General features: G+C 46.3%; 6 protein-coding genes across 6 annotated transcripts; 3 read left to right on the forward strand and 3 right to left on the reverse strand.

The window, feature by feature from the left end:
* The first annotated feature begins 324 nt into the window (after positions 1-324).
* GGS25DRAFT_467247 (uncharacterized protein) lies at positions 325-2316 on the forward strand. The gene is made up of 2 exons (XM_049258982.1): positions 325-1199; positions 1285-2316. Exons 1-2 carry the CDS (start codon positions 815-817, stop codon positions 1674-1676), a joined length of 777 nt encoding a protein of 258 aa, XP_049120797.1. The 5' UTR covers positions 325-814; the 3' UTR covers positions 1677-2316.
* Positions 2317-2679: 363 nt separating this feature from the next.
* On the forward strand, positions 2680-7160 carry GGS25DRAFT_294 (leptomycin B resistance protein pmd1). The gene is made up of 3 exons (XM_049257590.1): positions 2680-2931; positions 2990-3911; positions 3995-7160. Exons 1-3 carry the CDS (start codon positions 2878-2880, stop codon positions 7021-7023), a joined length of 4005 nt encoding a protein of 1334 aa, XP_049120798.1. The 5' UTR covers positions 2680-2877; the 3' UTR covers positions 7024-7160.
* GGS25DRAFT_246 (bacteriocin-protection, YdeI or OmpD-associated-domain-containing protein) lies at positions 7161-8268 on the reverse strand. The gene has a single exon (XM_049257161.1). It carries the CDS (start codon positions 7960-7962, stop codon positions 7297-7299), a length of 666 nt encoding a protein of 221 aa, XP_049120799.1. The 5' UTR covers positions 7963-8268; the 3' UTR covers positions 7161-7296.
* A 1-nt stretch (position 8269) lies between these two features.
* On the forward strand, positions 8270-9517 carry GGS25DRAFT_247 (mitochondrial phosphate carrier protein). Its single transcript, XM_049257169.1, has 2 exons — positions 8270-8542; positions 8591-9517. Exons 1-2 carry the CDS (start codon positions 8450-8452, stop codon positions 9443-9445), a joined length of 948 nt encoding a protein of 315 aa, XP_049120800.1. The 5' UTR covers positions 8270-8449; the 3' UTR covers positions 9446-9517.
* GGS25DRAFT_300 (uncharacterized protein) lies at positions 9385-10619 on the reverse strand. Its single transcript, XM_049257645.1, has one exon. It carries the CDS (start codon positions 10487-10489, stop codon positions 9590-9592), a length of 900 nt encoding a protein of 299 aa, XP_049120801.1. The 5' UTR covers positions 10490-10619; the 3' UTR covers positions 9385-9589.
* Positions 10620-10994: 375 nt separating this feature from the next.
* GGS25DRAFT_355 (cytochrome P450) lies at positions 10995-13366 on the reverse strand. Its single transcript, XM_049258077.1, has 4 exons — positions 12768-13366; positions 12580-12707; positions 11300-12523; positions 10995-11236 (listed from the first exon to the last, which is right to left on the reverse strand). The coding sequence occupies exons 1-4, from the start codon at positions 12924-12926 to the stop codon at positions 11032-11034; spliced, it is 1716 nt and encodes a 571-aa protein (XP_049120802.1). The 5' UTR covers positions 12927-13366; the 3' UTR covers positions 10995-11031.
* Positions 13367-16134: the final 2768 nt, after the last annotated feature.

The raw sequence follows: 16134 nt of genomic DNA on the forward strand, positions 1-16134 counted from the left end.
CTAGGTGGTAATCGAAGAGTCTAAACCCTTTTTTGCCGCTCACATTAAGACCTACAGGTTCAATTTGGATCCAGAAGTAATACAACTGGATATTCGGCCTTACTTTGCAGCTTCCCGTCATAGGTGAAGGCTGCCCATCAGTATTGGCAAGTAGCAGGACGTACAGTAAGGGTAATGGAACGTAACGCTGATGGGATGCGGGATAGCAATGAAGTTAACGTACATATGCCTCTAGGTTAGGCCGAATATAACGGCATCGGCGTAAATCAAATGCATACCAAATTATGTAAAACAACATATATATATATATATATATAAAGTAACGTAAGGGTTGAGGGGATAAAGGAGCCCTAAAGACTACAATTGTAGACTAAAAAGGAATTATTAGCTCAATAGAACCTCAGCTCAAAACCTATTAGCCCATTGTACCCTTCTATGGGACTTATCAAGTAGAGCTCGTGTCCTTCTGATGTTAGTATCCAAGTAATGCGATCAGTGATAGTAGTGTTGTGGAGTGACTGCATATGCAGACTCGCCGTGGAGTACAAGCCTCTTACCACATTCCATCTACCTGCGGCGTGCTTCCATGCAGGGATTTAAACAGGTCATATAGGTTGTATTATCGATGTGAGGGCGAGGCTGCGTGCTTGTGGTGGGGTGGTGGGAGCTTTCTCATGACTCGAATTTCCACTCTTCTTAGACATACTACTTGAACTACTTTTTGTATGAGCCTTTTGTATAGGAATAGGAGCATATTGGACAAACAATTACGAGTAGCACTATCTTATGGTTCTTGAAAGCATTAAAATCCTATATGATGTTTTTCAGGGATATTTTCAAGAAAGACGCTTATCAGCCACTCTTTAATAAAGTAGAGGATGATTTCAATGAATCCGCTAGCGAAACACCAATACCTCGAACACCGAAGCCAACGACACTGGTTTACCCTCAAAAGTTTTTAATTGTTTCATGGGCTGTTATCTCCGCTGTGGTTGGATTTACCACTGGAGTCCTTCTTGTGGCGAGCATCTTGCATAACAGAAATGGCCATTCATCTAAACATGGAGCATCCCATATACAACTTCCAATCATTCTACGTAATTTTGTCTACTCTTCACCATTTTCCCGAGAACCTCCACAGGGTGAGGAATCAGGGACAACGTCCCCGTCCGAACCAGTCTGGGATGCATTGGTACCAAGTGAGTTGCAGTGGCCACCAAACACCAATTCCCTTCATTAATATCCATATGGATCAAAAGTCAAATTCCTCTGACAAGTAAGTAGACGGTCTAGGATACTTTCAAGATGATCATATAGCGCCGCACGTCTCTATACCGACAGTCATCCACCAGTTACACTGTCTATACATTATACGACGTAGCTTCTATTCTCGGTCACAGGACCTCCAGGAGTTCGACTTCGGCAAAAATCGTACACTACACGTCTCCCACTGCTTTGACTATCTCCAGCAAGGCCTGACATGCTCGTCAGATACGACAATCGAGCCCACTGTTAATGTTTCTGACCCAAATGGATTTCTTGGCAGCGGCTTCTTGCGGGAATGCCATGACTACAACTCTTTGAAACAGTTCCTGGAGGAGCGGAGAGTGTTCAATGCCACCGGATTCTTAGCACATGGGCTTGATCATGGCCACATCCATCTCGATATTAGTTGAATTAGACCATAGGTTTCGAGAGGCGCTAGATGTGGACACTGACAATAAACGTTTGGCGAATGGGCGACTATGGTTTCAGGTAAAAGGTTAAGGTCACAGTTTCTGGATGGACTCGGAAGGTTCTATGTCTTCATTACCGATCTGGGAAAGTATAGATTTAGTAATTATTCACCCTACGAGCTGTTTGGAGACTATTTCACATCTTGTCACATTTCTTGACCAAAGCTTACATGGTGAGAACATTTTGATTCCTTGGAGAAGCATTTATAAGTAGTTTCAGACACGAACCCATTATAATGCTAGGTGGACACAGATGGTATCCATAGTAGGACCGCGCCACGAGTCTTAGCCAGATCCTTTCTTCCCATTTTGGGGCCCCTAAAAACGTCTTGCCTTGGCATCGTCCTCTCCACGAACTTTTAGATGAACCCCTGCTCCCCAAATTTGACCCGAATAAAACGAAGACCAGAGCTATGGCTGACTACACGTCATATAAGAACCACAAGTCCGATTCAACCACTGATACCAAAATCCGTACCTAGGTTACCCAGTGCGACTACCTTGGTTAGAAGCTGGCCAGCTGAGCTGGGCCAGACGAGGTCTATATACGTGAGAGGCGTCCAGAAGAGCGTATATTCAGGGGTAAGATACCTTAGGTAAATATGAATATACATATATATTTTGGCTAGGGACCCGTGCACCTACATACCTACCTTATACATATCATGCATGGATAAGTTGGACGAGACTCGAGTATAGTTACTGTTACTTGGTACCCGCTATTACGGCGTACATAGTATTCTAGACGAAGAATAAAATCTTCCCGCAGTAATGCCCATGCTCTTTTTTATCAGATCAAATCCTAGTCGCCTTAAAATTGGGGAGTTACGTAAAAGGGGATCGTCCGACCACCTAACCAGAGGATGTATCCACTTTAAAGAGTTATCAGATCCGCGTTGTCTTCGTATCAGATCCGAAGGATTTACATCCAATAGAAGACATATGTATATACCCAGAAAAGGCCAAGAAATATTGGATAATTTATTGCTGTGCCGATTTTTCTTTCTTCTTCTCTCGTTTTTAAGACCTCGGCGAGCTTTAGTCATGGAAAAACTCTCTTAAATGTGATTTTTGCATCATTGGCTACTAATACAGGAGACCATTAACTTGGTAGACAGACACAACAGGTTGACTTACGAGTATGGCTTCAGCAGGTGTATCGAGCCAGGCCAATGAGCCCACAAAGAAGAAGACGGCAAGTAACTTAAAGTCTCCAAGTCTTAATCTATGTCTCTCTGATTATTCGTGAACAGGCATGGCGAAGTCTCCTTACCTTCCTGCAGCTTCTTCTTTGTACGGATCCGACATGGAGTGATATCGGCCTCATGTCCGTTGGCTTCGTTACGGCAGTTGGGGCCGGCATTCCGTATCCGCTCATAGCTATCCTGTTCGGTCAGCTGGTCGACAACCTCAACGCGGCCACTTGCAATGTGGAATCACATGGGGATGCCTTTGAACTTCAAAGTGATATTTCCATGATCCTGACGAAACTTGTGGGCATCGCCGCGGCGCAATTCGTCCTTATTTATTGCCACAGCGTGTGTTGGAATATCCAGTCCCAGAGATTAATGCACAGGTTAAGGGACCGGTATTTCCGACACCTGCTCCATCAAGAACCCAGCTTCTTCGATAATAGGCATGCTGGTGAAATCAGTGCTAGATTAGATGATGAATTCACCGCAATCCAGACAGGTACGAGCGAGAAAGTCAGTCGCCTCATTGGCCAGTGCAGCTTCTTCATCACTGCTTTCATTGTTGCCTTCATCAAACAACCTGTCTTGGCTGCAATCCTGATCTCGCTCGTCCCCGCTTTCCTCTTCATGACCGTGTGTGGTAGCTACTTCTTCAAGAAATTCGCTGAAAAATCCGCCGAGTCATTTGCTGCCGGTGGTTCCATTGCGTCTGAGGCCCTCTCGCACATTACTGTCGTACAGGCGTTCGATGCTGGACCGAGACTCGAATCTAAATTTTCAAAACATATTGAGCTGGCACGCAAATTTGGTATCAAGAAGGCCCTCATAGCAGGCTCACAGGCGGGCTTGCTATATTTCATCTCTTATAGCTCGAATGCTCTCGCGTACTGGCAGGGAAGCCGAATGATTGCTGACTCACTTAACGGCAAGGGTAACGCGACGTTTGGTCAAGTATATACAGTTGTATTTTTGGTTGTTGATGGTTAGTGGCCCAATATTTCAAGTTGATTTAAGAACTTCTCGTAACAAAAAAGTGCAACGACACTAATTTGTATGACTGTACAGCTTGTATCATCATGGGCGGACTTGCTCCCTTTTTCCCTATTTTTGGGGCCGCATCGTCGGCATATGAGCGACTAAGAGAGGACATGGACCATACATCATCTATCGATGGAATATCAGACTCTGGGCTCAAGCTGCCATGGGATACTCCTGGGCGCATCGAATTATGTGCTGTCTCCTTCTGTTACTCGTCCCGACTAGAGCAGTCAGCTCTACAGGAGGTGAGTATGACTTTTGAGGCTGGAAAACACACCGCCATCGTTGGCCAATCTGGCAGTGGAAAGTCCACTGTGGCAGCTTTGTTGAACCGGCTATACGACCCTAGCAGTGGCACAGTAGTATTTGACAGCACGAATATCCAGACACTCAAAGTTAGCAATTTGAGGGGGTTTGTAAGCTTGGTGCAGCAGGAATCTGAGTTGTTTGATCGCTCCATCTTCGAAAACATAGCTCTTGGTCTTGTGAACTCTCCTCGGCCAGACCATGCACATCTGAAGTCATGGATCGTCGGCCCTGAGTTACAGCACTTTGTCGACAGCAATAACGAAGACGTTCTAAACGAAGCGGCACGCGAGGGTGGTGTCGTTGCGGAAGTAGCAGCTCTAGTCCAGAAAGCGGGCGATTTAGCTGATCTTTCCTTCGTGGAAAATCTCGAGCGGGGGTATGGTACACAAGTTGGCGATCGTGGAAAGCTGGTCAGTGGGGGGCAGCGGCAACGTATTGCCCTAGCTAGAGCACTTATTCGCGATCCTAAGATTCTGGTCCTTGATGAAGCTACGGCGTCGCTAGACTCGGCTACCGAGAAAAGGATACAAGCAGCCGTTGACCGTGTGGCTGTCAACAGAACCGTCATCTCGATTGCTCACCGGCTTTCTACCGTCAAGCATGTAGACAATATCATTGTCATGCAAGATGGCAGAGTAGTGGAACAAGGGACATATCAAGAACTTCTAGACCGAGATGGAGCTTTCGCTCGTCTAGCTTTTCTCCAGGGCTTAGACAGTTCGGTGCGGAGGACATCGGATGTATCGCAACCGAATATCGCAGAACTAGAGTCCTTGAGTGACACCATCGCATCAAGTACGGCCAAGGATATCCCAACTGAGAAAGCCAGCCCGACAGAAGACAATCCACGCACCGCCCCTAACATAACACCACCTAAAGGATTTGATAAGCCGATGTCTTTTGGTTTTATCCTAGCCGGTATGAGTAAAATCATCAGGCCTGATTGTAAGTGGCTGGCTCTTGCTATACCAGCTTCTATCCTCGTTGGGGCCACGTTCACCGCAATGGCTCTGATCTTCGGAAATACCGTGAGCGGTCTCAGCGGCTGCGGAAGTACCGTCTCCGAAATCCTACATCTCGGTCGCTTCTTCGGTGGACTTATCTTCATGTTGGCCATCGTCGAATTATTTGCCAATGTAAGCAGTTGGTCCTCATTTGGACGCATATCGGAAAACCTAGTCTACCGGATCCGAGTGCTGAGTTTCCGGACCTTGATGGCACAAAGCGTTGAGTGGCATAGCTCTGGCGACCGGACTCCAACCGCACTACTCAGCGTGATCACCAAGGATGGTGCAGCATTGGCGGCATTCAGCGGGAGCATCATCGCCACGACATTTTCTATAATGATCAATTTCTTCGTCGCCATCATCGTTTCTCATATTTTTGCTTGGAAGATTGCCCTTGTTTGCCTAGCTATGGTCCCTATACTTTTAACCGCAGGTATCCTCCAGGCTCGGGCTACTTCCAGATACCAAGAGCGGAATCACAAGGCGTTTGTCAAGGCAGTTGGAATCACCGTAGAAGCTGTTAATCAGATCAAAACCGTTGCGGGCCTCTCACTCGAGGACGAAGTCCTAAATCGATATCGAGGGGCCTTAAAAGGTCCGAGAACGGACATGATAAAGGAAGGCCAGCACACTTGCATCTATATGTCAATTTCCATCAGCACCGGCTTCTTCATATATGCCCTGTCATATTGGTGGGGCTCACAACTCATCATGCGCGGTGAATACACCCAAACACAGTTCTACATTGTGTCTGTGTCGATGCTCGTCAGCTCTAATCTGCTCGGGAACATGTACATGCTCATGCCAGAGTTCTCTCGTGCCAAAAATGCTGCTTCTAGGACGCTAAGTCTCATCGAGTTGGGGGAAAAGGAAGGAAATTCTAAAGGCCCCGAGCGTCTAGATTTAGACGGCAGTAACTCGGAAAATGAAAAGAAACGTGATATCGAGGCTATGGCAGAAAGCAATAACCCAAGAGCCGATTTGCCGTCTGCTATTGGAGGGAGTGTAGCATTTCGTGACGTTTGTTTCGCGTATCCATCTCGACCAGCACAGCAAATCCTTCAAGGGGTTTCCTTCGAAATAAAGCCCGGCCAATTTGTTGGGCTCGTCGGTCCTTCAGGGGCTGGAAAATCTACAATCATGGGCCTCATTCAACAGATGTACTTGCCTTCGACTGGCTCAATAAAGTTCAACGGCCTTGATATATCCACGCGTAAAAATACCGAATTCCGTCATGATATTGCAGTTGTCCCACAGGACAATGCATTATTCAACGGTACCATCAAATTCAACGTAGGCCTGGGTGCTCGTCCTGGTTACGATGCTAGCGACGTGGAAATTGAGGAAGCCTGCCGCATGGCTAATATTCATGACACCATTGTCGCCCTCCCACAGGGCTATGAGACAGAGTGTGGATCAAACGGTTCTAGACTGTCCGGAGGTCAACGTCAGCGGCTGGCCATTGCCCGTGCGCTCGTGCGAAATCCGAGTCTCTTGCTGTTAGATGAGAGCACCAGCGCACTGGATGCTGAAAGCGAGCGAGCGGTACAGCTTGGTCTGGAAAGGATTGCGCGGAAGATCACAATCATTGCCATAACACACCGACTACATACCGTGCAGAAAGCTGATGTCATCTTGATGGTCGAGGGTGGTAAGATCATAGACAAGGGCAGCCACACAGATTTGATGGAGCGAAGTGAGAGCTATCGGATCAATGCTTTGCAGCAAATGTTGCAATGAATACCTAGTAATTCGTGTAATGATGGGAGATGGGGTGGGGTCATCGGAGGGATAAAAAGGGGATGCGCATCAGATGTAACGGTGGTAGATGGCAGTACACCTGGGCAGTCTTGACCCTAATGTTTAATATGAAGTCGCAGTGAGTTCCATACAAGTCTAACGAAATAAATGTAGACATCATTCATTTGTACACTGGCACAAGTGCCCAGATGTTCTTATTGCGACAACTCATGCTGTCTGATGAGCTATGGGGGTACTACTAGGTAGATACTACTAGTAAGTAGTATGTAACTTTCTTCGTTTAGTCGAGCTCGAGCTAGCTGCACTCAAGGTTTGTATTGATTTCTTTTGAGGATACGGTGTCTCGCCGCGCGCCAGCATTTCAACGAACGCAGCTATCCTTATCTCACGCCCAGTCTCAGTCTTCAGCGCATTCAGGCGGTAATAAATAATGAAGCGATTTTGCCGTGTCATTGTATTATAGGTGGCTTGTGCAGCAGGCGATGCCTTAACTGCGGCGAGAAACGCAGGTGGGAGTTCTGCTGTCGCCTGTCCTGCATATGCCGCGTCCCATCGTCCGTCTTGTTTTGCAGTTTCAACGGCGCGATACCCCGCATCCTTCATACGCCCCTCAATATCAAGTCGCGCGACGTGTTCGACATTTCGTCGCGACCAAGAGCTCTTTGCTCTCCGAGGCGTAAATCGCTGTGTATACGACACGTCCGCGTATTCGTCTTTACCCTTGCGTGCTTGTCCATCAATCCATCCATGGCACAATGCTTCGTCGAGTGCTTGGGCATACGTTATTGAGGTAGGAAATGTTGCGCCCTTCTTTGAGAGCGTAAGCCAGACACCCTTGGAAGTGCTGCTGCTACGGGTTAACCAAGTTGACCACGCAGCTGCGTTGGCAACGGTGAGCACCGGAAGCTCTATGGGCATAATTCCTGTTATTAAAGGGAGAGGATATATGTAATTACATGGATTCCTGCACCTACCTAGGTATGGACAATACCTAGAGTAGGCTTTTCCGTATTCGCGTCGTAAGTAGTTGGTCCATTCTACGTTTACGATAAACACTACCTATAGGTACAAAGGTATGTGGGTAGCGATAATTACTCATATTGTAAACCTTGGAATCTTCATAATTAGTTACTACCATGTAGGTAGGTATTTATGCATTAATCAGACACTTAGTATCATGTATGGGTTCTTAGTAAGTGCCTGGCTTGGTAAGAGGGCAATAAGACATGATGACGTCAAGGAACACTGTGAGAACCCCCCCCCCTTACATTCTATGTAGACATATTTCAACACTTCAAAGCTATATCTATGTACATACATACCTATGTACATGCAGGCAATATTATATATTGTATCCTTGTTACAACTTCCTTCCCCATAAACATCTCTCATATAAACCACTAGAATGAGCTCTCCGAATAGAACGCCGACCTTTGGTCCGGGTGATTATGTCAAGTTCTTCGCTAGTGGCGCTCTTGCAGCGACCTTAACTCACGGTGTATGGCGATTAATGAGTTCAAACCGTCATTAGCTAACTAGCCCGTAGGGTGCAACTCCTATCGATGTCGTTAAGACCCGGATCCAGGTAGACGACTCGTTAAAGGGCCTTAACATGGTCCGCGCTGCTCGGCGAATAGTATCCAAAGAAGGCGCCTCAGCTCTGCTAACCGGGTTCGGCCCTACAGCCGTTGGATACCTCGTCCAAGGCGGTGGCAAATTTGCTGGATACGAATTCTTCAAGAAGAAATTCATTGACTTCACGGGCTCCCAGGAAAAGGCTACACAACGTCGTACGGCCATCTACCTAGGCGCTAGTGCCACGGCAGAATTCTTCGCCGACATTGCTTTGTGCCCACTCGAGGCAACGCGCATTCGCTTAGTCTCTCAGCGCGGGTTCGCCTCGGGTCTATCGACAGGTTTCATGCGTCTCGCTAGGGAAGAGGGTTTACGGGGATTCTACTCAGGTTTCGTGCCCCTGCTCTTCAAGCAGGTGCCGTACGCGGTGGGACAATTTTCTGTACACGAAGCTGCTGTCGAAGTTATATATCGCTACATGGGTCCCGAGAGGAAGGCAAAACTAACACCACTGCAATCCACTGGTGTGGAGTTGGGTTCTGGTGTCATTGCCGGCGTAGCTGCTGCAGTCCTTTCCCATCCGGCTGATACCCTCTTGTCAGCAATAAACAAGGGAGCAGGAGACCCAAAGCAAAGCACATCGAGTAGAATGTTTTCTCTTGCGCGGGAGTTTGGTCCTAGGAGACTGCTGTTGACGGGCTTAGGTCCACGTATCGTGATGACGTGCGGTCTGGTCGCTGGCCAATTCGTCATTTATGCGCATTGCAAGACCCTTGTCGGTGCGCCGCCATCCATAGAGATCCATAAGGAGGAGTCGCTAAATTAGGGTGATCACAACAGCGCCACCTTTGTGATAGATTTATAAACGCATCCATAGCTTAGACTAGTAGTTTAGATTAATGAAGGCATAAACAGCTAACCTTGCGATATGGAACCTCCGGCGAGTGAATCATTTGAAGGAGCTCGTAATTCATCGAATTCGTCCTTGGGCCGGCCAGATGCCCATCTTCTGCCAGAATCCCCTGCCATCGAGAACCCTACCTAATGAAGCTGCGTCCCTAGGCAGGGCTCGCACGCCCTCTTCAATCATGAGTTCGCCTACCCATGCCAGCAGCTCCTTCTGCCTCTCAACCTTAGCTACTGGGGTATCAGTATGTCCATCGTTAGTGCCCACTTCCCTTAGCGTCTGGTTTGCCCAATCCTCTGTCAAGTCCCACCAATCGTAGACATGCAAGTCGGTCACAATCCAGCGCTTTCCGGGTGTGAAGTTCCTATGTAGAGCAAGTATTGCTCTGGCAACATCGTCGCCGTGAACTACATGCAGCGCACCCTTCTTCTTCAGATCGGATTTCGACTTCACGACCCGGTCCACCCAGTCTCGTGGCTGCCGCACACCTCCGTATAGTCCAGCGAGATTTAGTATAGCGCCTTGCGCGCACCTCATGAGTTCATCTTCCGCAATCGCGCGGAGATTTGTGCTCTCGTAAGGTGATGACTCATCTTGCCATGATGGTGCTGTCCATATGCTAGTGGCGCCTAGTTGCACATAGCGAGTCTTGCCATGCTCTGATCTCCCGTGCGTAGAATCGTACAAATGTACTAAATGCGTGGCTTGTCCCTGGCCCTTAAGTGGAAACGTAATTAATATCATTCCAGCTCTCGGTAAAGCCTTGAAAGGTGCTGGGTCGCTAGACTCGGCATCAAATCGAAAGGGAATTGTGCCGTTTCTGCCATCTGTCGTTGTGGCTGCATACTTGACGCCCTCAGACTTCAGGAGGGGTAGGAGGTACGTTGAGGTCCAACCCGCTCCAAGGACAAGCAGGTCAACGTGTCCAGACTCTTCTTGGGCTTCGAAATCCGTTATCTGCATGTTGTCTGCGTGTAATAGTTGTCGAACACTATGATACTCTACGATTTATGAATGATAAACAGGAGTTGGGAGATTTAATGTTTCGTTTAATTACCTAGTAGTGTTTACTACCTACCTAGGATAGGGTAACTATGTACTAGTAGCCCGTAACTTGAAACTTCCAGGTTGCATCATTGATTATTCAGAGAATTGGTGCGCCACACGAGGCTGATTGTCTTATGTAAATAACTAGGTAGTCACTGGTACAGTAGTACTAACATTTTTACCTGTTAGTTGTATTTACATAGTACTCTATATCAATGTCCATGGATACATTTATTTTCAAATAATTTCAACTTTTACACTTTCATGTTCTCATAATTCACATTCAACGTTGCTCTGGAAACCATTCAAAATTTCATAATTGGCCATACTAGGTGTTACCTAGGTACTAATCCTACTTTAGGTATGTACATCGATACTTGCCTAAGTGAAAAAGGTAACTAACTTGAAGCTGCGAGATACTGTGTGTCCATACATATCTAGGTTACCTACATATTCTATCAAGCTTTCTTACCATCTCCGTACAAATTCATCGCGTGATCGTTCCTGGAATAAAAGCTTGACATCCGATATTTAGTCTCCCCACGGTATTCCTCTAATTCTTCCAGTGCCTGCTTACCCTCCCGCTCGATCGTTTGCCGGATCTCCTTACTTCGTGGCGTAATGCTACATTCGAATGGCTGAGGTCGCATATTGAGCCCGTTCCTATATGTACCCATGTTATTAAACCGCGCAAGTTGTATCGATTTCACGCCGAGGTTCACATACGTATAATTGAAGATGTCCACATCGACGACGCTGCCATCTACCCGCTTCTTCTTCTGGATATTAAATCCCCATAGCAACCTAGCTACGGTAATCCACGTACCCTGTTCAGCAAGTGCCTGACCAGAACAGACTCTACGACCCCACCCAAATGTCATATATCCTCTCTCACCTGGGAACGGTCGGCTATCGGGATGACCAGGAAGAAATCGATTCGGGTTGAATCGATCGGGATCGGGGAACTCGCGCTCGTGATGGTGGATGGCCCAAACATTTCCCTGGACCCATGTACCCTTTGGGATTAGCCATCCCTTGTAATAATCGTCCTGCGTAGGTGCGTGCGGCTGACCCCCGATGATGGCTACGGAGCGCCATCGCAGTACCTCCTTCACAAATGCTTTGATATATGGCAAATTCTCCTCGTCATCCCAATCTGGACTCCTATGTGCACCAACCACACGATCCAACTCTTCCCATGCCGGCACTAGAGCTTCTGGAAAGGCACAGCAGGCTAGAACGAACGTGATCAAGGTGCTACTGCTTGTATCAGAGCCGGCACCAAACAGATTTCCGGTTAATGAAGAAATTTCGGCTTCGGTTAGGTTGTATTTTGGACCTTCGGAAAGCAAGTGGTTCACAAATGAATCCTTGTGGCCCTCCTTCTTAGCAGCTTCGTCGGCAAGAGCATAGAAGAAGTGGAATGTGCTCTTTTTTCCTAGGCCGTACTTCCAGGGAGCAATCTCGTTAGGGAATTTTGCAAGAAAGGGAAACGTCTCCATGAGCATCGGGAACTTTTTGCCCGGAACATTCAAGTCGGCGGCCAAATGCATTACTGCGATAACCTCGGTAATAATGGGATCGTCCCAGCTCTCCACGCGCCGCCCAAAAGCAACTATGGAGACAACGCTCGTAGCGTACCGTTCAAAATGCTTGACATAATCATTCGGAGCCTGAAGCAAGTCATATGCGACGACACGACTCTCATTATTCTGGAAATCCCTATACCGTCGGACAGACTGTATGCCGACACCTTGGTGCATGAGTTTACGGTGGACACGCCACCGGTCACGCTGTTCGGGAGTCGCCGTATACATATTCACCAGATTATCCTGACCTGCACCCAGCTCCGCGAAGACGAGCATACGAGGCCGCGACGAGTAAATCCCAGCACGCTTGTCGAAAAGTTCCGAGGCCGTCCAGGCATCGTTGACCCATATAGTGGGGTTTCTAGCAGTAAGTTAGTGGACGATTTGCCTTCTAGCAGGCGGGCTCTTTTTTCTTACCGTCCAACCCATATCGTGATAAGCGGTGAATTGTACTTCTTAGAGAGCTCCTCGAACCAGATCCATGGTTTTTTTTCTGGGAGCATAAATGTGTTTCCTACAATAGGTCGAGGGAAGGGACCAGGTGGCTAAGGTTTGTTCGTCTTAGTTTATTACTAAGGTGAGTTTTATTCCTCAAAGAAACTTACCAGCTTAGATCGCAACCATAACATATAAGTATAATCGATTATCAGTGTGACGGAGGCAATGAGCAGGATAGAAGTAACCAAGTGCGACACCGAGACCTGGCTCAATATATTGCTCTTGTCCCCCGCCTTCAGGCCAGCTAAAAGCTGGTCAAACAACATACTTGGCCAAGCAAAATGTCCACACACTTTTCAAGCAACGAGACAAGTCTGTATGGGGGCAAAGGATACGCCTAATATGACGGGCTTGGAATGAGACCATGAAATAATTCACCGTATTTGTCTCAGCCCTTAAGGCTCGTTGGAAAGGGGGGAGTTGTTATTAATGCTCCGACTCCTACTGATGACCCTCGGTCAAATAATCCGCTAGTCATTACTCAGCTCAAATATACCTAGTCGGCATTTATCCACCGGATTTATTATTGGTGGTTGGCAATCTGCCGGGTAAGAACGTGGGGTAGACGACCGCAATACTCCTCATCTCATCACTGCTTATACTGCTTTAGGGTGTCAAATACCCACTTCTCCCCATACCCCACACCCAGATGCTAGGCATATCCGGGGTAACTAGAGGTTCGTTTCAGCTATTTGTCTACTTGACAATTCATTGCCTCGATAGACTAGCATACTAAGACCAGTACCATCTAGACTTGAACATACTTAGGTATTGACGCCCCTGTATTCACGAAGTATTAGGATACGACATCCCCTCTTTATATCTCTTATCCATATCTCATTGATCCTCGCATGATATGTTCCCTCGAGTTTCTCCTGGATTTTGCTCGTGATATACCTTTCCTCCCGTCGCTCGTCAGAAGAGGTTATCCGTTACAGTTTTAGTATGCCACAGTCCGCGGCATGGAAGAGGAATCAAGCCACAAACTATGACCTCAGGCAAGTTGGAGGATCCGTGATTTTCAGCCCTATAATCACGAAATTGACACGGGGGGCAGGGGTGATGCTTCCTTCAATAGTTTAATTATGGCATCCTCCTCTCCGGCGTGACGAGTTGCAGCAGACAGCAGCTCACCCGTTGGTGTAACTTGCAGAGTTAAACCTAACCTATGAAGAGGGTAGCCGCCTGAGGAATTCAGCCAGAGACTGATGCTCGCAAGTTATCTGTCATGCACTCCCAGATGAAATTTAGGTCAAATGGAACTTTTTACAATTTAAATACGACTCTTTATCTATAAAGCCTGAAAACGTACCTAATCTTTACCGTCTTATTGTCTAAGCAATAGAGGGCCCAGGAAAGACTATCATGTGGAGAAGACTTCAATACGATAAGTAAAACCTCATTCGCAATCGGATTACTCCGTAGGTACCCCAGATATAAATTATAGATGAGTAGCTGCATAAAAATGTCCATCTGACTGTTGACATTTGTTGTCTGTTTATAATACACTCATATTGTTCATACCTTCTTTGGTTCGGACGGGATTGCCACATACCCTAGCACTAGCATAACATCGACCAGTTCTTAATGTATCTGCCTTTCATTATCCCAACCTGTATCTCCAATATCTGCGGAACGCCTTATCAGGACTGGACGGAGTAGCAACGAACGGTGTGGGGAATAGGAGGCCGGCGAGAGCAACGACGGATGATGCAACAGTGGCTTGTATTTGTATACGAAACTTTGAGCAATGTTTCAAACAGCAACCGTGAGAACTCATGATTCAGCTCATTTCAAGAGGCGGTTCCTGGTTTCCGTTAATATCTGTGTAAAGATAGGTAGTGCAATGTAACCTACGTAGGAATATAAGGAGATTTTGAAGACTGAGCTTGTACTAACCTAGTTAGAGGTTAAGTCACATTTGAAGCAATACGATATTCACTATCCTAGTGGCATATGTAGATGATTTCTCATATGAAAGCTATTAAGTACCTAGGTAAATATCACATACACTTTCTTTTAGAAATTCAATATTCATCTGCTTCTTACCAGTCCGCGAAATATATACCTAGAGACTACATATCCATTTTTGAAGTCATTATGATTTATACAATCACGTGGGCCTGAGCAAGTGATACCCTTTGAAGTCACATGCCTTTATTCTAGACTAGAAACCTGTCACGTGGCATGCCATGGAGGGGTTGTTACTGTTTCTCCTGCTTTTCGAATTCGTTTTATTTCCACTGTCCATTTCGCTTATAAAACTACACTTATGTACTCTAAGTATTACTTCTAATTGTACTATGATATGTATGGCTTGCCGATCAATCAAAATCAGCCGTTCTGCCGCGTGCGACTACACGTACATACATATGTACATGTAGATACCTAGTATCTACATAGTGCAAAGAAGTGGATACATACCTACATACCAACATGTTACCTCCTTCAATGTATACATGTATATGTAAAAGGCAAATGTCTTAGTTAATGGTTTACGTATTATGCAGGCTAATTTGTAGAATTTGTTAGATAAAGCAATGCTGCTTTGCGGAAAGACGGCAAGGCTACATGACGCGTCTCACAATGAATTCGTACTCTTGCCCCTCTGCGTTTTAGTGAATCACAATTTTCTCGTAGCGTGGTTATGTTTGGTTCTAGGCTTGGAATATCACTAATGCCAGTTGGCAATGGTCGCCAGTCATACTGAGATACGTCAGTTTGGTACCCTCATAATATCTGCCAGACTATATGTCCATTTATGACTGGTAACCAACTACATACTATCAACATAGTAGGCAATTGAAGATTGAAGTAGGTCTTAAAATGGGTTCAACTACATTTGCAGGTATTGTTCAGTTATTTATCCTCAATTATGGCTTGCACTTTATAAATATCGCAACTGAATCCTTCGCTATGTTCAAGGTACAATAATGTGAGTACTAAGACGTCGTCAGCTACGTATAAGTACATACCTTTGTAGGTGATGACTTTTATCCCTTGTAAATACATAGTAATAACGACATTAAAGCGCCGACACTACATATGTAGCTCGAGATATTTGCTAGGTTAGCTCCTTTCCCAGCTATTTGATTGGACATAAAATGTACATGTGTACTTAGGCGGCTGTTAAACCCACCGCAAAGGAAAATCCTACCCAGTTCAGGTACACCCTCGGAAGGAGGGCGTCAAAGTGCGTCATCCTTTCTTGTTGAAGATTGACCGGGACAAGTACATATATACGTATTCAAATCATCGTCGTCGTTTACATTTGTTTCACTTATATTATATGCATACATGCGTTTAGCAAGTACCCAATAGTAGTATACACTAGTATTTTCAATGTTGTACTTTAATGTTCTTTGCATGTCCTTGCCGACCCGCTTGCCACCCCCTGCAGATTGATAACTACATACATTCAAGTCCAGTAAACAAGATGTCAGTGGCTCAGTGGTCACACGTACTGTACCAATA

Source organism: Hypoxylon fragiforme (assembly GCF_022984875.1).
Source record: "Hypoxylon fragiforme strain CBS 206.31 chromosome Unknown GGS25scaffold_1, whole genome shotgun sequence".
NCBI classification, from domain to species: Eukaryota; Fungi; Ascomycota; class Sordariomycetes; order Xylariales; family Hypoxylaceae; genus Hypoxylon; species Hypoxylon fragiforme.